The sequence below is a fragment of the Geotrypetes seraphini genome, chromosome 2, assembly GCF_902459505.1.
Source record: "Geotrypetes seraphini chromosome 2, aGeoSer1.1, whole genome shotgun sequence".
NCBI classification, from domain to species: Eukaryota; Metazoa; Chordata; class Amphibia; order Gymnophiona; family Dermophiidae; genus Geotrypetes; species Geotrypetes seraphini.
The window spans coordinates 47,342,557-47,370,502 of NC_047085.1; the positions used below are offsets into that span (position 1 = coordinate 47,342,557).

A 27,946-nucleotide genomic window follows, 5' to 3' on the forward strand; every position below is an offset into this window, starting at 1 on the left:
CCAAGCTCACCTGGATCCTCCTCCTGTATCTTTTTCTTGTACGCTGACCGAGGGATGCTTACTCCCTCCGTCCGGCAGCCCGCCTCCACAGAATGGCAGGCCTGCCCCTTCCCGGTGCATCCTGGGATGCACCAGGGAGGGGCCTAAGGCCCTGATTGGCCAACTGGAATCTTAGGCCTCCCAGTGCATTCTGGGATGCACTGGGAGTGGCATAAGACTCTGATTGGCCAGATCCCTTAGGCCACCTGGGAGTTATTTAAAAAAGGGATGGTTAACAAGACTGTTATAATGCCTCTGTATTGTTCCATGGTGCGACCTCACCTGGAGTATTGCGTTCAATTCTGGTTGCCTTATTTCAAGAAAGATATAGCGGAGCTTGAAAAGATTAAAAAAAGAACGACCGAGATGATACAGGGGACGGAACTCCTCTCGTATGAGGAAAGACTAAAGAAGTTAGGGCTCTTCAGCTTGGAAAAGAAATGGCTCAGGGAAGATATGATTGAAGTCTACAAAATCCTGAGGGGTGGAGAATAGGTACAAGTTGACTGATATTTTACTCTGTCAAAAATTACAAAGACACTTGGGGTTCCTTTTACGAAGGAGGCGGTAGCGGCTAGGACGGCTGGAAAATTACCGCGTGCTATTACGTACGTTAAACCACTAACGTGGCTTTGTAAAAGGAGCCCCTGGTGTTGTATCTTTACGTGCTTCTTTTTATTTGCGACACCTTTGTAAGTGTATAGTTGCATTACCGTACAGTTAAATATGTTTTCTTTGAGCCTAATCAATTGACTTCTTTTATAGCGTTATCCCGTTTGGAGGCAGGAAAATCTTAAGCCCTAGGATTATTATAGAATTGCTCCTGCACTCAGCCTTATAGCCATTTTTATGTATAAGAATGTACATTATGTTCAATTCTTTTTCTTTTTGTTCTCGCTAAAAGAATACCTTGGATCTTATAATTTGAGGACTTGAGCATATTAGTTATAAATTATCCTTGTGTTATTGTATGAGTTTCTTGATGTATATAATTGCTAATCTTGCTTTCTGTACAAGTTTTTCTTGGTAGTTTGATTTGAAAATCAATAAATATAATTATATATATATAAAAAAATAATTTACAAAGACACTCAATGAAGTTACAGGGAAATACTTTTAAAACCAATAGGAGGAAATATTTTTTCACTTGAATAGTTAAGGTCTGGAATGTGTTGCAAGACATGGTAAGAGTAGTTAACATAGCTGGTTTTAAGAAAGCTTTTGACAAGTTCCTGGAGGAAAAGTCCATAGTCTATTATTGAGAAAGACATGATGGAAGCCACTGCTTGCCCTGGATCGGTAGCATGGAATGTTGCTACTCTTTGAGTTTTTGCCAGGTACTAGTGACTCGGATTGGCCACCGTGAGGATGGGCTACTGGGCTAGATTCTTAGGATTCTTAGGTTCTTATTTTCAAAGGTTATACTAACCCCCTCTTTTACAAACCTGCAATAGCAGTTTCTAGCGCAGAGAGCCGCGCTGAATGGCCTGAATGGCTGAATGGCCTGCGCTGCTCCCGACGCTCATAGGAATTCAATGGGCGTCGGGAGCAGTGCGGGCCATTCAGCGCCGCTCCCTGCGCTAGAAACTGCTATTGCAGTTTCGTAAAAGGAGGCCTAAATGTTTATACAATTACAAAGTGTTTTGAAATATATAGGATCCTGTTTTTTATGAACATTAGAGAGAGTGAGATTCACTATATTTCAACTCCACTGGTATCTCAATGCTTAACTAAAACCTGCTTGTGCATTTTCTTTTGGCGCATCATGAACACTGCAGTAAGAATACGAGTTCTCTAAAATGAAATGGATAAGGAAAATTAGTATTCATGATTGAAGAAGGTGCACAACTGTTCATAAATCTTCATAAGTTTCATAAATAAGATTTTCATTCATCAGGAAGGAGCATGTGAGGTGTTAAAGAGAAGAGCAGCACCAAAAGGGGGAACTGAGACTATTTATCAAGTACATTCACCTCAAGAAGATGAACAAAAACATAATTTTTTTGTGCATTCGAGGAAGTAAAACTTAGGGAAGTGATATGCACAGTCACTTATTGAAATGGAAAGTGATGCTGTTCAGTACTTTTTTTTTTTTTTTCGGAGTGTGTAGAACTGATCTCTAGAGGCACATACAGCAGTGGCGTACCAAGCATATGTTATAGAAACACAGATATATTGAAAACCAATGTATGTAAAGCAACACTTTCAATTGGTGACTACTATGATTGTAGGACAATGTAGTAATGAAGTTTTGCAGAAAACTATGTGAGACAAGTATCAACTCTAAATTTACTCAAAAAGAAGGAAAAAGCCTCAGAAAAAGGCCCTCCCACCGCCACAAAGGTGGATATCAAGGTGTTTGAGCATCATATCATATGTGAAGCACAAGTTTTTCTGCTCAAACACTCATTTTAACGAAGGTTTTGCCTGTGAGGTTACCATCTAACCACCTTGATATCCACCTTTGTGGCGGTGGGAGGGCCTTTTTCTGAGGCTTTTTCCTTCTTTTTGAGTAAATTTAGAGTTGATACTTGTCTCACATAGTTTTCTGCAAAACTTCATTACTACATTGTCCTACAATCATAGTAGTCACCAATTGAAAGTGTTGCTTTACGTACCAAGCATATGTGACACCCGGGGCCCATCATTTTTTGACACCCCCCCATCTGTATGAAAAACATGATTTTTAGTAACAATCCACACGTCACACATGAATATCTAGGAAAAGGCAGCATCTTACATACTGCAGTGAGCAGTACATCAATAAACCTATTGTAAAACTAAACAAGCCAGACTAGTACAGATCAATCCTACACAGTCAATCCTAACAGAAAACCATGTCTTTTCGAACACACAGAACACAGAAAACACCTTCGACTAGGATGTAATCACAAACTAACCCCTCTCCCTTTTACAAAACTGTAGTGTGGTTTTTAGCCATGGTGATAACAGCTCAGATGCCAACGCTAAAAATCGCTCTACAGTTTTGTAAATGGGGAGATAGAATAAAAATACATAGACAAAGATTAAACTGAAGCACCAAGAAGTTGGACTCTGCGTACAATGCAACACCACAGAAACAGCAATGCATCTCCCCTAAAGCAAAAAATAAATAAATAAATATAATTTTTTTCTACCTTGTCTTCTCTGGTTTCTGCTTTCCTCATATTTTTGTCAATCTCTTCCTTTCATCCACTGTCTACCCTCTCTTTGCCCTTTCTATATGGCATCTTCTCTCTTTCTAGTCCTGTTCTAGAAACTTTATGCATCCCTCTTCCATTTCTCCCTTCACCCCCATTAGTCTGGCATCCGTCTTCTTCCCTTCCCTCCTCCAATGGTCTGGCATCTCTCCTCTCCTCTTCTTCCCTTCCCTCTCCCACATCCACATGGTCTGGCATTTCACTCTCTCCTCTCCCTTCCCCCCACTTCCATCAGCATCTGCCCCCTTTCTCTCCCTTCAACCCAATTCCATGCAGTATCCTTTCCCCTTATGTCTCTTTCCCTGCAATTCCATCAGCATCTGCCCCTTTCTCTCCCTGCACCACACTTCCATACCACCCTGACCCCCGTTCTCACCCTTCAGCATGATTCCATACCACCCTGACCCCCGTTCTCACCCTTCACCATGATTTCATACCACCTGGACCCCCCCTTTGTCACCCTTCACCATGATTCCATACCACCCTGACCCCCCTTTGTCATCCTTCACCATGATTCCATACCACCCTGACCCCCTTTGTCACCCTTCACCATGATTCCATATCACCCTGACCCCCCTTTGTCACCCTCCACACCCTGACTCCCTTTCTCACCCTCCACATCCTTCCATGCCTCCCTGACCTCCTTTCACCACCCTACTATGCTCCTTTCTTTCTCCATCCCAAAGGTCCCGCGATGACTGCTTCTGCTCCGGATGGAAGAGGTAAGTGACGTCGGAGGGGGCTGGGCCGGCAGACGCAGTTAGTTACAGCAAGATCCCGCAATGACTGACTGCCGGTCCACCCCCCCTGCCCCGACGTCACCTCTTCCAGAACAGAGGCATTAGATGGCGCAGTCATCGCGGGACCTTCGTTCACTTCAGCGCGGCTGCCGACTCTGTTCTAAGTACGGCAGCCGTGCTGAGGTGCCGTTTGAAGCAGCGCGGAAGGTTCCGGATCCGGCCGGCCGTGCACCCCCTTGGAGCGTTCACCCGGGGTGGACTGCCCCCCACCCCCACCCCTCCTTGGTACGCCACTGCATACAGTACTTATTTATTTAAAAAATTTATATACCACATGGAGTTTCAGCTGTCACCCTAGACTATTGTCTCTTAAACTGTGTGCCACGGCACAGTGGTGTGCCCTGAAGAGATTCCAGAATTTTACTTTGTTTTTAAAAATTCCTTTCATAAGTATACACTACAATAGATAACATAGGCAGGCTGCACCACCTCATCCGCCCCGGCCCACTGGCCTTAACAGAAGTCACAGAGACATAACATTGAGAATAACAGGCCATATTTGAATTCACCGCCAGCGGGGAAGCTCCGTCCACATTCCCTGACTCACCCAATGAGGGCATGGCCCTCACCTCTGACGTCAGGAGTGGCGTCTGAGGGACCCATGGAAAGTCGGGAAATGGGACAGAGCAAAGGGCCGAGCTCTCTCCGGGCAGCCGCCATGTTATCAGCAGCATGCACGAAGGGCTATCGCTGCCGGCATTAACATGTATATTGCATACTCAAGAGTCTGTCAATGATATGAGTATCTTCGTGCGTTAAGGATACGGCTGCCCAGACAAGCATCATTTTTTGGCGTGATTGGTCCTTGAAAACTAATGGCAAGTCATTTTAATTTTAGTTTTTAAGCAGTAGTTGAGCAACAAAGCAATCGAGGCTTTGTTGCCATTTGGATCTTATCTTTGCAAACTTGGATTTTCAGCTGAATTTAAAAAAAGAAAAAGAAAATGACTTCAGATAGTGGATGATGAAATGTAGGTTTGCTTGTCAACTATCGAGCTGCGTTTTGAGTTAATTTGCACTCAAAAACAAGCACAACCATCGCATTGATTAGCAATTCTATTCTATTTACTTTAGTTTCACTGTTGTTACAATACATAACTTAAAGAACTTTAAATAAATAACTCTCAAATTAAATTTTTTTTGTTGGTTTTGCAATTTTATAATTTCAATTATAATATGCCACGAAAAATATTTGCTCCATTTAGTGTGCCAGAGCTAAAAATGTTTGAGAGACCCTGCACTAGAAATACAATTGCGTCAATACTTAAACTCCAAGGCTAGTGTTTGCTTTACACCAGCTGTGGTATTTCAAATATCCATGGATTTTCAGCATTCTCCCCAGATTCTATATAGGGCAACCAAAATCGGGTGCTGATATTTGGATGCCAGTCCAAAATGTGCACTCAACCAAATTTGACCAATGAGACAATTAGTGCCAATACTGAGTGCTAACCAGCACTAATCGACACCAATTTGGATTTCAGCGCATACCTTGCTACATTTTATACAATGTATGCCCAAATCCCCTAGCATGCAACCCAAAAGAGGGCACAACCATGGGACGTGCATGGATGGGTCAGGGGTGTTCCTACAATTTGCGCATGGTGCTATAGAGTATTGGGAATGTACGCCCAAATTGGGCTCTCGAAATTACACCTAGTTAGAGTATGAGTAAGTCCTGGGCACCAAAACAATGGCCTGCGAAGGAGTTCATACACAGACCGTTCTTCGGTGATTGTTTGTTGCACAGGCTAAAGTTTTTTTTGTTTGCGGTTTCAATTGATACCTTATCAACCTGGGACCGAAACACGGACCGTGTCAGGCCCCTTGGTTTGCTTTAAGGTGGTAATGTTAACTGCACTCAATTATTTGATATAATAAATTTAGCCTGCATCATTGTACATTTGTCTGCAGTTTCTCTTTGTTTTGCTTTCGTATTTTTTACTGCAGACCTCGTTGATTTTTCCATTTTTTGTTTGTTTCCTCTTATCCCATCCATGGATTGAAGTGACAAGAGGCTGAGAATTAAGAAAGGGTCGATGAAGAGGCAAAAAAAAAAATAAAAAGCTGAGAGGACAAATAGAGAGGAAAGTTCTGAAAATCCATCCTTTAAAAAATTAGCACCTTAAGAATTATCCCTCTCCACCTTTTACTTTGCCACGATAGAGGTTGGTGCTGGGCTAAATGGTTTTATATTTATCGACCATTTTTAAGAGTGTTGTTTTTTAATAACTGAACTATGTATGTTTGTTTAACATTTTATGCTTGTTACTATGGAAACCGTATAGGTAATGTACGGTATATAAATTTTTAAATAAATAAAATGTATATACCGTATACAACTATGCGGTTTCCAATTATCAATTATAACATCGGAGTAGCGTCGGACCATTGAGCGCTCCAGGCTGCAGCGCAAGCCTCTACTGTGACTTAGTAAAAGAGGACCTATGAGAGAATGCTGGGATAATATTTCAGTTGGGTGCTAAACTGGAAAGGTATACAGATATGTTGAAGCCTACAAAATAAGCAGATTTTCAACGATATTTAAACTATGCTCTTCAAGAAATCCCTTAATAAAGCTTAATACCATGATAAAGCTTAACCCCCCTCTTACCATCCCCTCCCTAACCCCAGATCCTACTTTTCCCTCTCTTGGAAACCTCTGATCTAACATTGTAATCCTTCTTCCATAACTCTTTTTGTAATCCGCTTTGAACCGAAAAGTAATGGCGGAATAGAAATCTGTAATATAATGTAATGTACTTGAAAACTGGATTTTTACACTTCTAAAAATATGCACACACTGAGCTTTCTCTAAGTTGTTATGATGACCTGCTGCTCATCTTGAGCCAATGGTTGAAGAAAACTATCAGTGGGAAGCCCAGAGGGCATAGTGGGGTTGGGCGTAACCTCCTTGGTGATGATTTCTGGGTGCTGGGCAACTTCCTTCCTTTCACCTACTCCTCAGTCAATGACTTCTGTAGGAACCAACTCCTCCACATACATCCTAGGGGGCTTTGATAAATTTTGGTGGAGGTGGGGAATCCCCTTCCCCTCATGCCTCTGGGCACCCAACTTCTAAATCCAGCCTGGACTTCAAGGAAACAAGGTTAAAGCAAGGATGAGCCCTAGTTATGAGGAAGTGAAAGAAATAATATTTAGCAGTCTAGACAAACCTCATCCTTATCTACCATTATACTGAGGTTAATATTCAGTATTTCTTTTCTAGCTCTCATTTTCCACATCTCTCTCCTTTCCAATTCCTTCCCTTTCTGCCTCCAGAGATCTTATCTCTGGCTTCACCTTTATTTTGCTTTTCCATGCTTTATTCTTTTTGGTTTTCTCATTCCTTTTACACCCCCCCCCCCCTTTCCTCTTAACTTTTCCTACAGTTAGCTGGTCACATTTTCACTACCTATACTTTAGGCCATTTCAATTAAAAAAAATAATAATAGGTGCTTAGGTCCTACTGAAGATGTACTTGACTTTGCTAATCATAATCAGGCAGCAAAATTGGATATTCTGAGCCTTTTTGGCAATTGTATGTAACTGAAGTTGGATACAGTAAGTAGAAGATTTCTTTTTATTTTATATATTTAAACATTTATTGCACCTAACAGCAGGGCGAACTCAGGGGTCTGTGGTGCTCCGAGTCAAGTTTTGCTTTTGCACCCCATCATCCCATTCTCCAACTCTGTCTCATTCCTTTTCTGCTTCCTGTTTCCCCATTTCACCCGCTTTTTAGTCCTTTATTTCTATGTTCGGTGACTATTCCCTCCCCATCCTCATCTACCATCATCTGCTTCTCATCCCCTTTTCAGCCCCAGCTCCTTTCCTTTGGCTCATCTCCTCTCTACCTTCTGTTCCCTTTTTTATGGCTTATGTCCAGATTTCCATTCCTCACTTAATATCTTCCCTATTTCCACTCTCTCTCACCTCCTTCAAAACTTTATCCCACCTTCCCCATAACTCTTTGTCCCAATGACTCTCCAAACCCTCTATGCCCTTCAAACTATCCTCCTTCCCCATTTGTCTGCACTAAAGCCTCACAGCACTCACTCAATCAATCAAATAATCTCCTTTGACTTCCTTCCCTAAGCCAGCTTAATTTCTTAATCCCCACTATCCTTTCACCTAATTCTTAAGTCTCAGCTCTTCCATATCTATCCTTGAGTCCTCATTCAAATCTCACACACCCCAAGTCCTTACTTAAATTCCTGATACCCAGCCAGTCTTAGAACCTGATCTCCCTCTCAATCATAGAATATCAACCTTTCTCAGTTTCTGATCTTAAGCGCCCACCTGTTTCAGTAACTGCCCTTCTGACTTTGTTTCCCCCTTATCAAAGCATACACTGTCTTTGTTTTTATCCATACAATATTTCATCTTTCTGAGCGATTTTATCCCTATTTTACATCTTCCCCATATAGTATCTGTCCTCATGAATCCCTCATGAAGGAAATAAAGGAACTGAGAAAGGAGGTGGTAAGACCTGAGAAGCATCCCTGAGAACGAGGTACATCGCTGAAATGGTTCATGAGGTGTCAAAGATTTTCAGGAGTGGGGAAGAAGAGGCTGTGCTGAGGGAAGACGGCTGGACTCAGATTATGGAACCCTGCAAGACTGGTACTGTGACTCCACCTGCCCTTGAACTGAAGAACCGGTATGCTATCCTGGAAGTGGATGAGATGAGAGTATCCCAGGCAGAGGAAAGACCAAAACTTAAAATCCCCCAAATTGCTGGATCCATGACCACTAGGAGGCATAAGGTAGTGGTGGTTGGCTGTTCCCTTCTGAGGGGTACAGAAGCGTCCATCTGCAGACCAGACATGATGTCCTGGGAAGTAAGCTGCCTGCCTGGTGCCAAAATCCAAGATGTTAAGAAGAAATTGCCAAGACTTATCAGGCCTGATGACTATTATCCGATGCTGCTCATCCACGTTGGCACTAATGATATTGCCAGGCACCCCTGCAAATGTATCAAAAGTGTTTTGTGACTCTGGTAGAGAAGGTGAAGTAGTCAGGTGCATAGGGGGTATTCTCGTCCATCCTTCCTGTCGAGGGTAAGGGCTAGGTCAGAGAAGCACGCATCCTGGGGATGAATGTATGGCTACGTGGATGGTGTCGTTGAGATCATTTTGGCTTCCTGGACCATGGGATGATTTTACATGGGCTGCAGAGCAGGGATGGTATACATCTATCAAAGAAGGTAAGAAGTGTCTTCATTGGCAGGCTGGCTAATCTGAAGAGGGCTTTAAAGTAGAAGTGATAGGGAAGGGTGATCAAAGCCCCTGGGTGAATATAAGCCCTCAGGTAAGTAAATCACTGAATACCTATACATGGATGGGAAAAGGGGGCAATGTCTGGAAAGCAGTATATACTAATGCTCAAAGGATGGAAACCAAGATTCTGGATCTAGAACTGTGATGGAAGAAGATGAGTTGGATATAGTGACGATCGCAGAGACGTGGCTGACAGAGAACCATGACTAGGATATAGTTATACCAGGCTATAATCTGTTCAGGGAGACAGAACAGGAAGAAAAGGAGGGGGAGGGGGAGAAACATTATATGTTAAAGATCTTATTAAAGCCACACAATTGCAGGATCTGCAGAGCAAGGAAGTAGCACTGTGGATCAATTTGGAAAGAGGGAATGGTAAATATAATTACATTAGTGTGATATACAGGCCTCCTTCACAGATGGAAGAAAAGGACAGAGATTATTTAATAGATTATGTAATGGTACAGTTTAGGGGGTGAAGAACTTATGTGCACAACAGAACAGCAGGACTTGGGTGTGATTGTATGTGATAAGAACATAAAAATTGCCGCTGCTGGGTCAGACTGGTGGTCCATCGTGCCCAGCAGTCCGCTCACACGGCGGCCCTCTGGTCAAAGACCAGCGCCCTAAATGAGACTAGCCCTACCTGCATAGGTTTTGAGTCAGCATAAACTTGTCTAACTTTGTCTTGAATCCCTGGAGGGTGTTTATAAGAACATAAGAATTGCCGCTGCTGGGTCATAATCTTAAGGTGGCCAAACAGGTTGAAAAGGTGATGGCGAAAGCTAAAAGGATGCTAGATTGCATAGGGAGAGGTATGGCCAGTAGGAAAAAGGAGGTATTGATGCCCCTGTATAAGTCTTTGGTGAGACCTCATTTAGAATATTATGTACCATTCTGGAGGCCGCACCTTCAAAAAGATATAAAAAGGATGGAGTCGGTCCAGAGGAAGGCTACTAAAATGGTTTGTGGTCTTCATCATAATGCTTATGGAGACAGACTTAAAGATCTCAATCTGTATACTTTGGAGGAAAGGTGGGAGAGGGGAGATATGATAGAGACGTTTAAATACCTACGTAATGTAAATGCGTATGAGTTGAGTCTCCTTCATTTGAAAGGAAACTCTTCAATGAGAGGGCATAGGATGAAGTTAAGAGGTGATAGGCTCCGGAGTAATCTAAGGAAATACTTTTTTACAGAAAGGGTGGTAGATGCATGGAACACAGTCTCCCAGAAGAGGTAGTGGAGGCACAGACTGTGTCTGAATTCAAAAGGGCCTGGGATAGGCATGTGGTATCTCTCGGAGAGAGAAAGAGATAATGGTTACTGTGGATGAGCAGACTAGATGGGCCATTTGGCCTTTATCTGCCATCATATTTCTATGTTTCAGAGAGTTGTGTTTGTGAGAAGCTAGCTAAATTAAAGGTAAACAAAGCGATAGGGCAAGATGGTGTACATCTGAGGGTGCTGAACAACTGACCTTTTCAATGCTTCTCTAGAGTCAGGAGTAGTACTGGAGGACTGGAGAAAGGTGGATGTGGTCCTTCTCCACAAAAGTGGAAGCAAGGAATAAATAGGGAATTACAGGCTAGTAAATCTGACTTCTGTTATAAGCAAATTAATGGAAACGCTTTTAAAACAGAGAATGATAGTTTCTGGAATCCGGTGGATTATAAGACCAGAGGCAACATGGCTTCATTAGAGGCAGATCTTGTCAGACAAATATGATCAATTTCTTTGACTGGGTGACCATAGAATTGGGTAGAGGGAGTGCGTTAGATTTGGTGTATTTAGATTTTAGCAAAGCCTGTGACAGTGTTCCAAAAAGACATCTAATAAATAAACCAAGTGCCCATGGGTTGGGCCCCAAAGTGACGGGCTGGGTCAAGAACTGGTTGAGTGGAAGGGTAGTAATTGATGGAGAGGGCAGTAGTTAATGGAGATTGTTTTGAGGAAAGGGAGGTTACCAGTGGTGTCCCTCAAGGTTCTGTTATTGGGCCTGTTCTTTTTAACATAAGCAATATTGCTGAAGGGCTGTCAGGTAAGATTTGCCTCTTTGCGGATGATACCAAAATCTGCAATAGAGTAGAAATCCAGGATGGTGTGAATAACATGAAGAAAGACCTAGTGAAGCTTGAAGAATAGTCTGAAATTTGGCAGCTAAAATTTAATGCTAAGAAATGCAAGGTCATGCATTTGGGCTGCAAAAACCCAAAGGAACAATACAGATAGGGAAAATGCTTGAGTACCTGATTGTAAAAACCGCTTAGATAACCTTGATAAGCGGTATATCAAATCCTAATAATAAATAAACTTAAACATTAAGGGGTGAAGAACTTATGTGCATGACGGAAGAGTGGAATTAGAAAAGGTACAGAGAAGGCGGTGAAAATAATAAAAGGGATGGGACAACTTCCCTGTGAGGAAAGGCTAAAGTGACTAGGGCTCTTTAGCCTGGAAAAGAGATGGCTTTGGGGGAGATATGATAGAGGTATATAAAATATTGAGTGGAGTGGAACAGGTAGATGTGAATTGCTTGTTTACTGTTTTCAAAAATACTTGGACTATGGGGCATATAATGAAGCTACTAAGTAGAAGATTTATAACAACCTGTAATTAAACTCTGTAATTCGTTGCCAGATAATGTGGTGAAATCAGTTAGCATAGCAGAGTTTAAAAAAGGCTTGGATAATTTCTTAAAAGAGAAGTCCATAGGCCATTATTGAGATGGCTTGGGGAAATCCACTGCTGTATAAAATCTGTTTTACTTCTTGGGATTTTGCCAGGTACTTGTGACTGGGGTTGGCCTCTGTTGGAAACCGGATATTGGGCTTGATGGACCTTCGGTCTGTCCCAGTATGGCAATTCTTATGTTCTTATGAGTATGTACTCATGGTGGAGTGCAAAAGAACAATTAGTTTTATCAGTGAGTGGAATACGGAGCTTTTGATAAGAATGTGCTGAAGTAAAAAAAAAAAAAGAAGGTATAATCCAAGTTTACACTGTCTTCAAAAATGTGCCCGTGACATGTGAATTCTCTGATTAGTTAGAAAGAAGCAACAAGGTCCAATATGCAAGAGATAGAGAATGTGGACACTCAGCGCACCAAGGCTTGGGAATAAATCACTCTTTCATTACATCTGAGGAACTAGTTTAGGGAAGCTGCAGCCTGAACAATACTATAACTTTGATTTAAAACAAATCCATATAAAGAGAATACTGGACTCTTCCATAGTCACTGCAATTTCAGGGCAAGCAAATTGTATTTTTATTTCACTGTTGTATAACACCTCAAAGGTCTTCAATATGGGAACTTGTATACTGCCTTTTTGTGGCTTTGGCATTCAAAGCAGTAGGCACTGGAGGATTAAGTGACTTGCCCATAGATAGGATAATTCATCTATCTAATCCCAGGCTCAAATACTTAATTTTAACCAGACCTTATGTATAGGTCACAATCTCCCCTATCCTCTCCTTTAGGCTTAGCCATATTTTTAAAACATTCTTCATCACCCTCCTGATGTTGTTTTTTCCCTAAATGTATTCTTACTTTCTTCAAAGATTGTAGTTCACCCCTGTTCCCTTTTGTATCGCTAATTACTTGTGTATATACATTGTATGTTTATTTGTATAAATTGTTTTATTTTTGCCTCCTCATTTTAAATTGTCATACGCATTGAAGTATTTTATATTGCGTGCACAACAAACTTTTAATAAATTTGAACTTGAAACTTGATATACCACAGGACTGTGAAGTTCTATGCGGTTTACAATGATTAAAAGATGCTACAAATTGAGTAGAATTAACAAATTTAAAAGCTACCGGACATGGTACTACTCGAAAGGGTCCAGAGAAGAGCGACTAAGATGGTTAAGGGGTTGGAGGAGCTGCCATACAGCAAAAGATTAGAGAAACTGGGCCTCTTCTCCCTCGAACAGAGGGGGGACATGATCGAAACATTTAAGGTACTGAAGGGGATAAACTTAGTAGATAAGGACAGGTTGTTCACCCTCTCCAAGGTAGAGAGAACGAGAGGGCACTCTCTAAAGTTAAAAGGGGATAGATTCCGTACAAACGTAAGGAAGTTCTTCTTCACCCAGAGAGTGGTAGAAAGCTGGAACGCTCTTCCGGAGGCTGTTATAGGGGAAAACACCCTCCAGGGATAAAAAACAAAGTTAGACAAGTTCCTGCTGATCAAGAACGTGCGCTGGTAGGGCTAGTCTCGGTTAGGGTGCTGGTCTTTGACCAGAGGGCCGCCACGTGAGCGGATTGCTGGGCATGATGGACCACTGATCTGACCCAGCAGCGGCAATTCTTATGTTATTATGTTCTTAGCTCTAGAGATCAGTTATTGTGGAATCAGATAGTACAGATCAGTTGCCTAGATACTTCAGGAACAGATATGTTTTTAGGTGTTTCCTAAATTCCCCCTAAGTAGTAGGCATAAGCAATTGTTCCAGATCTTTACCCCTGATGTGAGAAAAGATGTTGATGATGTCTTTTAAATTTACATCCTCTAACCGGTGGAGAAACAAAATTCAAGTGTGAGCTTCTCTTAAGTCTGTTGGTTGAGAAAGAGAAAAGGTCAGTTATATATTTAGGGGCTAAGCTGGAGAGGCAGTAGCTCTGTCAGTGAGTTATGCAGCACACTTTAAAATAGCGCTTCCCTCATCAGTCCTGATCACCCCACGATTGGCTGTGTTTGAGACAGCCAGAATGAATATGCATGAGATATATCAGAGACCACCGTATATGGAAATGTATCTCATGCATATTCATTGTTGATATAATAAAAATCTAACTGGCTGTGAGGTACCCAAGACAGGACTAGCCTTGCTTTAGAAATAGTGATCCTTGTTAAAACAATGGGGGGAACGGGACACTCAACTCCACCTAGCTATTTTTATCTCATATTTATAGTATGGCATGCTATAACATAAATTTTTATTTATATACCGCAAAAGCCTTTCAGTTCTAAATGGTTTACAAAAGAGGTAAAGCTGACCAGAGTCAGCGAACTGCAGCAAAAGTTTGGCAGGCAGTTAATAAGGAGTTTATAAAGTGGAGATAAGTAGATCTTTACAAAGAAGAGGGATTTACAAAGAGGTGGAGAAGACCAATGACCCTGATCTTTCACATAGATTGGAAGGAGTGGTACTGATGGAGGTCATGTCCTAGGGGGTCCTAGGAAGGACTGCCAAATGTAGCAGAGCCGTGCTGAGGTCTGATAAGCAGCAGTAGCAGCAAAAAAAGGAAAAGAAAGAAAGACGTCCGAGGCTGGAAGTTTATTTTGTTTGTTTCTTTGCTGCTGCATACCAGAGCTCCAACACAGGAGTGGCTTAGTGGTTAGAGCTCCTGCTCCAGCAGCCTCAGGGTTTGACCCTGAGCAGGACTTAGAGCAGTGGTCTCAAATAGAGAATGACACGGTGACAAAATTCATCACCGTTCCCGTCCCCGCGGATAACCGTGGGAAACCATCTTCATGTCATTCTTTAAGGAGAGAGGGAAGAATCAGAGTATGAATGGCCACAACCACTGACCCTCAAGCTTTACTTTGAAGAATGCTGGTGTAGAAGGACCGAGGTTGAAACAGACACTACAGAATGGCAGTCTCTGGTATCCAGAGCAGATATTGTGATGTCATAATGCCTCATTCCACCAGTGCCTAAGAACCAATCACATCAGTGATGTCACAATGGCTTCATTATCCTTGGCTCACATAAGAATCAGAGTATGAATGGCCACAACCACTGACCCGCAGGCTTTGCTCTGAAGAATGCTGGTGTAGAAGGACTGAGGTTGAAATAGACACTAGAAAATGACATGGGATTATTTCCCGCGGTTATCCGCGGGGACGGGAATGGTGATGAATTTTGTCACCATGTCATTCTCTAGTCTCAAACTCAAACCCTTTGCAGGGCCACATTTTTTTATTTGTAGGTACTTAGAGGGCCTCAGAAAAAAATAGTCAATGTCTTATTAAAGAAATGACAATTTTGCATGAGGTAAAACTCTTTATAGTCTATAAATCTTTCCTTTTGGCTAAGTCTTAATAATAATATTGTCATTTATAGCTAAAGAGACATATGACCAAGAAACTGTTTTATGTTTACTTTAGTGATTATGATAAAATACCGAGGGCCTCAAAATAGTACCTGGTGGGCTGCATGTGGCCTCCCGGGCCGTGAGATTGAGACCACTGACCTAGAGTGATTTTGTAGCTGTCCCCCTAAGAAGTTATGGCCCAGATTCTGCACATGGCACCATTAGTGGCAGCCACTTGCGAAAGTGGTGCCATCCGCATGTCCATCATGCAAGAGTGACATTTTCAGAATCATGGCCATGTCTAAAGTAGGCGCCGTAAACGCAGATCAAGGTTTTACAGGCCTACACATCTGGTTCTTACTTTACATGAGAATCACGTCCATAGAGGCATCAAAGAACACCTACGTCAACTCGCCTACTTTAGACGTAGGTATCCTTAAGCAACTCTATGGACGCGCTATAAGCCACACTAATGTTTTGTAAAAGGGGAGGGGGGAATTAAATATCAAAAGATTATGACTAACAATTTATTATTCCCCCATTTTCTTTACAGATATTTAACATCTCAGTCACACCAATCGTGCAGGAAATATCTCCTCCCAAGTACCATCATAAGGATCCAGAAACATCCGAGCGGTTACTTTGTGACCAGTGCCCTCCAGGAACCTATGTTAGGCAACACTGCACAGCAGCCAGGAAGACTGAGTGTTCCCCTTGTCCCAGTAACCACTACTCAGAGCATTGGCATTATAGTCAGGAGTGCAAGTACTGCAGTGTGGTATGCAAAGAGATGCAGTATGTCCAACAAGAATGTAACAGCACTCACAACAGAGTCTGTGAATGTATTGACGGGTGGTATTTGGAACTTGAATTTTGTTTACGGCATAGAAAATGTCCTCCTGGATTTGGTGTCGTGCAGCCAGGTATGTAATTTGATATCATCATTATATGACTGATTTTGTAAAGATCTTTTCACGTGCATATTTTTGTACTTGTATGTACGAGTATAATGCATCTTATAAAATTATTCTCCCCCTACACATAAAAGTATGCATAATGACAGGAATGTTTGTATTTTTAATCCACTTGGGCATAAAAGAATGCAGCTTGGAGGCCCTGCGTATCTCAAATGAATTATGTAATCCCTTGTTTCTACAGCAGTGGTTCTCAACCCTGTCCTGGGGGGACCCCCCAGCCAGTTGGGTTTTCAAGATATCCTTAATGAATATGCATAAGACATATTTGCATGCCTATCTCCTCCATTATATGCAAATCTCTCTCATGCATATTCATTAGGGATATCCTGAAAACCCAACTGGCTGGGGGGTCCCCTAGGATAGGGTTGATAACCACCGGTCTATAGGCTTAAGTTTGAGGTAAGAGAGCTTTTTTTTGTTTTTATTTAAAACTTCTGCCCCCCCCCCCGCTCTCCCATGTTCCAAAAAGTAATATACAGCACTATAAGAACAACAAAATCTAACAAAGTATTTTAAACTGAAACAGAAAAACAATATTCATGCCCTCCTTCTTCCACCTTCCTCCATTAAACACAGGGTGATAAAACTGCTTAGACCGCATTTGTATAGGTTAATTCAATGAAAACTCCAATAGAGATAAAATTAAAAACAAAAAACCAGCAAAAGATGGATTCCCTCTTCCATCCTTTCTCAGTTACAACTTATTTAGGAAACAGCCAGGTTTTTCCATTTCTTCTAGAATATTCTATAATCCTACTTTAAACCTTAGCTCCTCCAGAAATTGATTTCACAACTCGGAAAAAATTGCTGAAAAAGCCCAAGCTCTAGAGACCATCAAACTTGCCATTTAAATTGACCTTAATGCTTGGCCAAGCATATATCACTCTAGCCTGACATTTATGTAGCTAGACCCTTTCACCTTTAGCACCCTTAAAGGCAAGGCCAGCAACATAGTATGGATCTTTAATGTCACTAGCAACCAGTAGAAGATCTTCAACAAAGTGGAAGCTGGCGTCCACCTGGATAGCTCATTATCATTCTTTCTGCTGCACTTTGAATCCAACATCACATACAGATCATTTATTTTTTTTTTTCATTATCTTTAATGATTTTTTTTTTTAATAAATTTTTTATTCATTTTCAAAATTACATTAAATGTATATATATATTCAATCAATCACATTAACAATAAATATATCATTTAACATTCTATCATTTGTACAGTACATAAATTTTTATCCCTCCCCCTTCCTACCCCTCCCTACCATATATTCCATAATCTTATAAAAAACATATTAATAAAATATCCCTCACCCTACCCAAATTAATTGATACATTAAAGGGAAACATTTTCAACTAATCCTTACAAAATTCTGCTAATGGTTTCCAAATATCCTGAAATTTTTGAAATACCCTCTTTGTACTGCAATAAATCTTTCCATTTTATTCCATTTTATAAATATGGCACAAAGAGTTCCACCAAAAACTGTAATTTAGTCTCTTCCAATCCTTCCAATTATATGTAATTTGCTGAATGGCAACCCCAGTCATTATAAGTAACAATTTATTGTTGTTCACAGAAATCTGACTTTTTGCTCTCATTTCCATACCAATATTGTACAAGACATCATCTCTAATGATTTTTTATAGCTTTGACAATAAACATAAAAAAACTAAACTAAGCACACTACAATCCGATATCTGTCCCGTCTGGACTTTTGCCGTTGGGATTATTTAAAATATGCTGAGGCAACAGAGCTGCTTCAGGAAACTGGACTTCTCTCAGACTTATTTGATTTTTTTTTTTTCCAGTTTATGAATTATTTAAAATTTTATTCCATTGTTATTACCCCTATTCTTTTTATTTTATTAACTGAATTCTATTGTTTAACGGTTCCTCCCTTCTATTCCTTTTTACATATTCCTTTAATTCATTTAGATATCATTTACACAGATGATGCTCCTATCTGTAAAGTTAGGCTTAAACAAACGGGAAAACATCACCCCTTTCTACCATAAACTGCACTGGCTGCCATTTGAATCCAGAGTCCTATTCAAGTTCGCATGCCTCTGCTACAAAACTGTATTTGGTCTATCTCCAAGCTACCTCAACCCTCACTTCAAGCTAAATCACAACAATAAGAACTCTCGCAGAATTCATCTGTTTGCCTTCCCCCCCCCTTAAAATGATGTCACCTCAAAAGGTTCCTCGACAAAACCTTCTCCTTCCAGGCAGCCAAACTAAACTCATGGCTTGCCCAAATTGTACTCGACGCTCTCTCCTACCTTGACTTCAGAAAAAAACTCAAAACTCACTTATTCCACGAACAGAACCCCTAACACACCCTCTCACCTCTTCAACTCCCCTCATTCCACGCGAACCTCCACTTTCCCCTCTTATTGTACCCACCAAACCAATTTAACTTCAACGACCGGTTTTTCATGTAAATAAATTTTTACCTTCCTATTGTACATTCTTGTATATTCCTGTCAACCCCAATGACCTGTACACTCCAAAATATGCTAACTCCAATGTTTTTCATTATCTGTAATCTTAATTAATTGCTGTGAACCACCTAGAACTCTCTGTGTATGGCAATAAAGTTATTGTTATTATTATTACATGCTTCTCTCCTCTCCTTCCTACCCTCCATAGTCCTCCCTACCCTCTTCTAACCCCTTCCTCTGTAATGTCACCTAGAGCTTGTATAGGTAAGTGCGACGCACAAAAGGATGAAATAAAAATAAAATCCTTAACAACAATGAAATTGATAAGTAGTGCACAATGACCCTGCCCAATAATAGCCCTGACATAATCCTGAATCCAGGCGTTGCACTATTCACTACAACCCTTTCCTTGCTGGAGTGGAAAGGGCATATGTCAGCCACGTATATACAAAAGGGTGTGTATGTCGTACCTACCATGCAAATTAAATGTATAAACGTATAAGTAAGAATACCGCGCCCTGAAGAAGTGAGGCGTAAACGAAATATGCATGGCGGCGGCGGTTAACACTGTGAGAGAAAATAAGTGCCATTGAGGAAGCATAGCGGCGATTACATTTAGAGTGCCGCTTCTGATGGCTCTGTGAATAAAGAGGAGGAGTCATGTTTTGATCGAAAGAGCACAGTTACACTTCCCCCTCCCCATTCGCGGTTTCTGCACTCGCGATTTCACATAATCATGATTTTTTTCTGGGCAGGGGGAAAATAAAAAAAACAAACCATATTTTTAACCTCCCTGCTGCCTTCCCGGCCTTACCTGGTGGTCTATCGGGCTTTCGGGGCAGGAGCAAACTTTCTACGCTCCTACCCCGTGCAGATCGCCATGAGGAAATGGCTGTAGGGAGTTCCCGTCGTGGTCTCGAGAGACTACAGGAACTCACAGCAGCCATTTCCTCATAGCGTGACATCGCCTTGACATCTGCTCTCTAGACACAGCCCTGGGCTCAGGGAAGATGAGATGAGGTTTGAGGGGGTGTGGCTGAGGGTGGATTGGGGCGGGCCGGGGTAGAATGGGGAGGGGTTGTAGGCAGAACAGGGTGGGGCTACGTGCCCTCTTTTTTGGTGTACCACGAAAAACATGTGCCCCATTAGTGTACTGGAGCTAAAAAAAAAACGTTTGTAAATGCAGAGGTGGAGGAAAAACGACGGGACCTACGGGACCTGCGGTGCTTATACGCAAATGCAAGAAGCCTCATGGCCAAGATGGGTGAACTAGAAGTCGTGGCCAAGGGGGAGGACCTAGATATAATTGGAATTGCAGAAACCTGGTGGACAGAGGAAAATCAATGGGATGTGGCGCTGCCGGGGTACAAGCTCTACAGGAGGGACAGGACCCACAAGAAGGGGGGAGGCATAGCACTATATATAAAGGACTCTATCCACTCGGTCGGGATGAATATGGCAACGAAGGCAGAGGGGCTGGAATCGCTATGGGTCAAATTGCCGGGAAACAAGGGTGCAGGCATAAAACTAGGACTGTACTATCGCCCACCTGGTATGCCAGAAGGAGTCGGACACGACTTGGAAGCTGAACTGAGACAGGAATGCAGGACTGGGAGTGTAACAGTGATGGGGGACTTCAACTACCCGGGAATAGACTGGAGTACGGGTCACTTCAACTGCACTAGGGAAACAGGATTTGTAGAAGCTGTGAGGGACTGCTTCATGGAGCAATTAGTCAAAGAACCGACGCGAGGGGGTGCTACTCTTGACCTCATCCTAAACGGATTAGGGGGGCCTGCAAGAGGGGTAGAAGTGGGAGGACCACTAGGCAACAGTGATCACAACGCGATCAGATTCACATTAGAAAGGGGGACACCCATAGTAAGGAGGACCGCAACAACTGCGCTCAACTTCAAGAAAGGGAACTATGTTGCTATGAGGGAAATGGTGGGGAGGAAGCTCAGAAACATCTTTAGGATGGAGACTGTGGGAAGCGCCTGGACCCTATTCAGGGACACCCTGCAGGAAGCACAAAGAATGTACGTCCCCAGTTTCAGGAAAGGCTGCAAGAACAAGCGATCAAAGGACCCAGTTTGGATGTCAACTGAAGTAAAGAGGGCAATAAATGACAAAAAAGAATCCTTCCGGAGATGGAAAAAGGACCCAACGGAGGAAAATCACCAGGCGCACAGGAAATGCCAAAAGGAATGCCACCGAGAGGTTAGAAAAGCGAAAGGGGAATACGAAGAGGGGCTGGCCAGGGAGGCGAAAAACTTCAAGGCATTCTTCAGTTACGTAAAGGGGAAGCGACCAGCGAGAGAGGAGGTGGGGCCGTTGGATGATGGGGATAGGAAGGGAGTGATTAAGGAGGATAAAGAGGTAGCTGAGAGGTTGAACACGTTCTTCTCGTCAGTTTTCACGAGCGAAGACACATCTAATATACCGGACTCAGAGGAGCTCATGAGTGGGGAACAGGCCGAAAAATTGGAGCACATAGAGGTAAGTAAGGAGGATGTCCTCAAACAGATAGACAGGTTAAAATGCAGTAAATCACCGGGCCCGGACGGGATCCACCCAAGGGTTCTGAAGGAACTAAGACAAGAAATAGCGGGCACAATCCAGCATGTTTGCAACCTATCCTTGAAAACTGGTGAGGTACCAGAGGACTGGAAATTGGCGAATGTCACACCTATCTTCAAGAAGGGATCGAGGGGTGACCCCGGGAACTACAGGCCGGTGAGCCTGACTTCAATTATAGGGAAGATGGTGGAAGCTATGATTAAGGACGGCATTTGCGAGCACATCGAGAGGAATGGCATACTGAGAACAAGCCAGCACGGATTCTGCAAGGGAAGGTCGTGCCTAACGAACCTTCTGTACTTCTTTGAGGGAATAAGCAGTCGGGTGGACAATGGGGAACCCATAGACATCATTTACCTCGATTTTCAAAAGGCTTTTGACAAGGTGCCACATGAAAGGCTGTTTAGGAAGCTGTGGAACCACGGGGTGGGAGGGGATGTGCACAGATGGATCAAGCACTGGTTGTCGGGTAGACTGCAGAGGGTCGGAGTGAAGGGCCAATATTCTGACTGGCGGGGAGTCACAAGCAGTGTGCCACAGGGATTGGTGCTTGGGCCGTTACTCTTCAACATATTTATCAATGACCTGGAAAAGGAGGCAAAGTGCGAGGTTATAAAATTTGCAGACGATACCAAACTGTGCGGCGGAGTTAGGTCCAGGGAGGAGTGTGAGGACCTGCAAAGGGACCTGGACAAGCTGGAAGACTGGGCAAACAAATGGCAAATGCGCTTTAACGTGGAAAAATGCAAGGTCATGCATATAGGGAAAAACTACAAATTGGGGGGGGGCATTGTTGGGAGACAGCAGACTTGAGAGAGACTTGGGTGTGCTGGTGGATGCATCACTGAAGCCATCTGCACAGTGCGAAGCAGCCTCAAAAAAAGCCAACAGGATGCTGGGCATCATAAAGAGGGGCATAACAACCAGGACGCAGGAAGTCATCATGTCATTGTATCGAGCGATGGTGCGTCCACATCTGGAATACTGCATTCAGTATTGGTCGCCGCACCTCAAGAAGGACATGGCGGTACTTGAGAGAGTCCAAAGGAGAGCAACGAAACTGGTAAAAGGGCTGGAACACTGCCCATACGCCGAGAGGTTGGATAGGCTGGGGCTTTTCTCTCTGGAAAAAAGGAGGCTCAGGGGAGATATGATAGAGACCTTCAAGATCATGAGGGGCATAGAGAGGGTGGATATGGACAGATTCTTCAGACTGAAGGGGACAACAAGTACGAGGGGGCATTCGGAGAAACTGAAGGGAGATAGGTTCAAAACAAATGCAAGGAAGTTTTTTTTCACCCAAAGGGTCGTGGACACTTGAAATGCGCTACCGGAGGAAGTGATCAGGCAGAGTACGGTACAGGGATTCAAACAGGGATTGGACGGATTCCTGAGGGATAAAGGGATCGTGGGATACTGAGGGAAGAGCTGGGATGTAACACAAGTATAGAAAGCTAACCAGGTAATAAGTATAGAAACCCAACCAGGTCGTACATGTGCAAGACCGGAGGGTTAGGACTTCGATGGGAAGATAGGACTTCAATGAGAAACCAAGGTGGCAAGGGAGCCCCTTCTGGTGATTCAGACAGGTCGTGACTTGTTTGGGCCGCCGCAGGAGCGGACTGCCGGGCAGGATGGACCTATGGTCTGACCCGGCGGAGGCACTGCTTATGTTCTTATGTTCTTATGTGAGACACTGGTTTATTTGATTTCATGCAGAGCAAAGAAAAGTGGTTTACAGATATTCAAAGGTCAACAAAGACAAGCAAAATCCAAGAAGTCTGCAATGAATGTCAAGTAGCCAAGAATAAAACAAGGAAAACTGCAGAACAGATGTACACAATGCAGGCACTTTATTCAGTCATAAATTTTGCATAATAGTCCACTTTTCCTTAGAGAAACGTGTTTCGATTAAGAAATCGACATGTCACATATCTTTATCCACATCTCCATCAGGTCTGTTGACCCCTCTTTTTCACTGCTTTCACCATTTCATTAGGATTATTTTGGAAAGTCACGCACACAGTATCAGATACACCAAACAGTATTTCTCATGGCATTCCTTTGTTTATCAATAGGACCCCTGAGGAAGATTTCTAAATCGAAACACGGCCCCTGTTGGATCCCCGTTTCTCTAAGGAAAAGTCGATTATTATGCAAAATTTATGACTGAATAAAGTGCCTGCATCATGTACATCTGTTCTGCAGTTTTATAAATATTCAAAATCATTAGACATAAAGGGGAAGGAATGCCTTTAATCAACAGAACAGTAGGAAATAGCATAAGCAAAAATAGGTAAAGTTAAGGTTAAAAAGGAGCCAGCAGGCAGAACTAGACTGCCATTGGCACAGTTCTACTGCTTCAGGAATGCGTGGATAAAGAGGTGGGCTTTCGGCGCTGAAAATTTCATATAAGATGGTTCAAATTGAATTACAATCTAACTTCTAGTAAAAAACAAACAAACCTGTTAACAATCTCCCCTAGGCAAACACAATCTAAAAAAATCCAATAAAACTGCAGTGATACGTCGACTCGAGAAACAAAAGAAAAAAACTGCAGAAATGGTGTACAAGACGGCAAGGGTTCCTTTTACTAAGCTGCGCTAGCGGTTTTAGCGTGCACAGCATTTCCGCGCATGCTAGACGCTAATGCCAGCATTGAGCTGGCGTTTGTTCTTGAAACGTAATCAATGTAGCGCAGGGTTAGCGCACGCGGCAGTGCAAAGCGCGCTAAAAATGCTAGTGCACCTTAGTAAAAGGAACCCCAAGTCTTTAATAAATAAGCATATATAAACTCATAAATATAATCATAAAACTGTATTCACAAGGGTTGGTGAACCCGGACCCAAAAATCACCCTTATAAAGCCTGTGAATTATGAATTAGGAAATTCTCTCTTTGCAGCGAGCGCCGGAAGATGGGTATCTCGCGGGACAACTGGCACAAGCGCCGCAAGACCGGAGGCAAAAGGAAGCCCTACCACAAGAAGAGGAAGTATGAGCTGGGGAGGCCCACCGCCAACACCAAGATTGGTCCCCGTCGGATTCACACAGTTAGAGTCCGAGGTGGCAACAAGAAATATCGAGCTTTAAGATTGGATGCTGGGAACTTCTCTTGGGGCTCTGAGTGTTGCACCCGTAAGACCAGAATTATTGATGTGGTATACAACGCATCCAATAATGAGCTGGTGAGAACCAAGACATTGCTGAAGAACTGCATTGTTCAGATCGACAGCACCCCTTACAGACAGTGGTATGAGGCCCACTATGCCTTGCCTCTTGGACGCAAAAAGGGAGCTAAGTTGACTCCTGAAGAAGAAGAAATCCTGAATAAGAAGAGATCCAAGAAGATTCAGAAGAAGTATGACGAGAGGAAAAAGACAGCCAAAATCAACACCCTCCTGGAGGAGCAGCTCCAGCAGGGGAAGCTACTCGCCTGTATGGCCTCCAGACCTGGGCAGTGTGGGCGTGCAGACGGCTATGTCTTGGAAGGAAAAGAGCTGGAATTCTACCAGAGGAAGATCAAAGCGAAAAAAGGCAAATAAACTCCACTCTTCCAACAAATAAAGCCTAAATACCTGATAAAAAAAAGGAAATTCAATTCTAACTTTAAAATCTTTATCTATTTTATTATAGATAATGCATTTCTATTTTATTTTAAAAATTTGTATTCAATTCTAACATGTAAATCGCATAAATGTTACTACTAATGCAGTATGTGGAATATAAAAAAAACTTGTAAATTTTCTTTCCTGCTGCTTTCTAATACCTATTTTGTAAAACAATGATAAATACTATGGGGCTCATAATCATAACAAAAAAACAAACATCTAAAAAGTGGCCTAAATCGGTACTTAGACGATCAAATAGCCAGATCATCCAAGTACCGATAATCAAAGCTGGTTTTAGACATATCTAAAACCAGCTTAGGCCTTTCCCCTGCCTCTAAATGCCTAGAGCAAAAAGAGATGTTTTTAGAGGACGGGAAAGGGCAGGAGGTGGGCCGACCTACACTTAGTCGTACAGCAGGTATAACCAAAAAGTTTAACAGTTGGCACTTATACTTTTGACTTAGACCAAGTCAAAACAGGTATAAGTGCCGAAAAGAGGCCGTTGAGCTGATCGCGGCTGCCGCAATCAGCTCAGCGGCCCGGGCAACCTGTCCACCCCACCACCACCACCACAACGATCATGGCAGGAGAGATAGGGAATCTCTCCTGCAGCGATGGCGATACCCCACCCCCTGAACTGTGGCACTTCAGAGTGAGGATCACGGCAGGAGAGATGAGGCATCTCCCCTGCCGTGATCCTCCCCCGGAAGTGCTGCAGTTTGGGGGGTGGGGGATTGCCATCACTACAGGAGGGTTTCCTAATCTCTCTAGCTGAGACCCATCTCCCCCACACCGAACTGATATAGGCAGGAGGGAGCTCAACCCCTCCAGCCCCGATGAACCCCCCCGATGTGATCCTGGCAGGAGGGAGTCCAACCCCTCCTGCCCCGATGACCCCCTACCCCCCAACTGATATAGGCAGGAGGGAGTCCAACCCCTCCTGCACCAACAAACCCCCACCCCCAACCAATCCCCCAAACCCCCAATCGGCTCCCCCGAACCCCGTGACACCCCCCACCCAATGACTCGCTGACACCCCACCCCCTCACTCACGACACTTCTTTACCTAAGATCTGTTGGCTGGACGGACGTGTCCCAAGCCCGTCTGCCCGGCAGGCCCACCATCCGCTGAATAGTGGGCCTTAGGGTCTGATTGGGCCAGGCACCTAAGGGCCTGCCCACAGGAGGGGGCCTTAGGCATCTGGACCAACCGGAATTGGCCCAGTTGCCATAGGCCCCTCCTGTGGGTGGGGCCTCAGGCACATGGGCTGGGTTGGCCCCATGTGCCTAAGGCCCCGCCCAGAAGAGGGGCCTAAGGAAACTGGGCCAATTCCAGTTGGCTCAGGCACCTAAGGCCCCTCCTCTGGGTGGGGCCTTAGGAGCCTGGCCCAATCAGGTACTAAGGCTCACCATTCAGCAGATGGCGGGCCTGCCAGGTGGATGGGCTTGGGACCCGTCCATCCGGTCAACGGATTTTAGGTAAGGGAGTGTCGGGGGTGGGGTATCGGTGGGTCGCCGGGTGGGGGGGTGTTGTGGGGTTCAGGGGGCACCTGGGCAGGAGGGATTGGGCTCCATCCTGGCCGGATCACATCAGGGGTGGGGGGTCGCCGGGGCAGGAGGGGTTGGGCTCTCTCCTGCCCGGATTGGTTGGGGGGGTTTCATTGGGGCAGGAGGGGTTGGGCTCCCTCCTGCCCATATCGGTTCAGTGGGGGGGAGAGGGTCGCAGCAGGAGCCTTTCCTAAAGTGATGGTGATCCCGGATTGCGGCAGGGAAGATGCCTCATCTCTCCTGCTGCGATCCTCACCCCGAAGTGCTGCAGTTCGGGGGGGAGGGTAGATTGCCATCGCAGCAGGGGAGACGAGCCATCTCTCCTGCCGCGATCGTTGCAGGGTGGGGGGGAGGTGTATGGATTCTGTAACCGGTGTTCTTTTTGACAGACACCGGTTACAGAATCTAGCTTTTAGTCAAAGGACTGGCCCCTCCTTCGCCTAAAAGGTCTGGTTTTGGGCGTTTGGGACTTAAGCTGTTTTTTGGTTGGTAATGTGTTGTAAATGTTGATGTAGTGGTGGTCTGGGCATTTAAACAGCTGAACGTGGAGGTAGGCCATTCTAAATAAAAACCTCATTTTGGATTTTTTTTTTTTTTTTGAGAATGGACATTTTTCCTTCTTCTACTTTCAGCGTTTAAAGCCTAGGCCAAAAGGGGACTTAGACTTTTTTTATTATTATTATTATGCCCCTGCACTGGTATTGTTATTCTCAATCCACAATCCACCAAAGTGCAGAAATTTTTTTTTTTTTTTTTTTAAGTGTGAAAAATTGCCAGTATTTAACCTCAGGGTCTTCAGAAGGCCAGCTGGGTCATAAGACTCAAACTGGCTGGAATCCTCATTGGTTCCGTTGGTTTTCTTATTTGTCCTTATTCATGTTTAAATACTAATTCATTTATCCTTTCTTCTTTGTGCTTTATTTTTTCTTATATAAATCCTGTACATGCCTTAGTCATTTCATTAATAAAACTACTAAACACATTCCAATTTATAAAACGTGTACTTAGCTTGTTTAGGAGCAATATTTCTCCTCTAATACCGATGACATAATTGTACTGTGTTTCACCAAAATGCAGCATAATTGTTTTAAGTTTAAGTTTATTAGGATTTTATATACCGCCTATCAAAGTTTTCTAAGTGGTTTTACAATCAGGTACTCAAGCATTTTCCCTATCTGTCCCAGTGGGCTCACAATCTATCTAACATACCTGGGGCTATGGAGGATTAAGTGACTTGCCCAAGGTCGCAAGGAACAGCACGGGGTTTGAACCCATAATCCCAGGGTGCTGAAGCTATAGATCCAACCACTGCGCCACACACTCCTCCCTAGAACTTTTCCTGTTGCTTGGTGTTGAAGAGCTAGGGAGATCAATTTTCTAACAGTATCAGTTTACAATTCAAATCTGACAAAACTCG

At 43.4% G+C, this 27,946-nt stretch overlaps 2 protein-coding genes across 2 annotated transcripts in view; both read left to right on the forward strand.

Moving 5' to 3' along the window:
- TNFRSF11B (TNF receptor superfamily member 11b) overlaps nucleotides 1-27,946 on the forward strand; it is an 86,564-nt gene that overhangs the window by 21,162 nt on the left and 37,456 nt on the right. Inside the window, exon 2 of the mRNA XM_033929472.1 lies at nucleotides 15,921-16,290. Within this exon, the coding sequence (XP_033785363.1) occupies nucleotides 15,921-16,290 (370 nt within the window). The remainder of the gene's footprint in view (nucleotides 1-15,920; nucleotides 16,291-27,946) is intronic.
- Nucleotides 24,269-24,944, forward strand: LOC117353499 (40S ribosomal protein S8-like). Its single transcript, XM_033929473.1, has one exon. It carries the CDS (start codon nucleotides 24,289-24,291, stop codon nucleotides 24,913-24,915), a length of 627 nt encoding a protein of 208 aa, XP_033785364.1. The 5' UTR covers nucleotides 24,269-24,288; the 3' UTR covers nucleotides 24,916-24,944.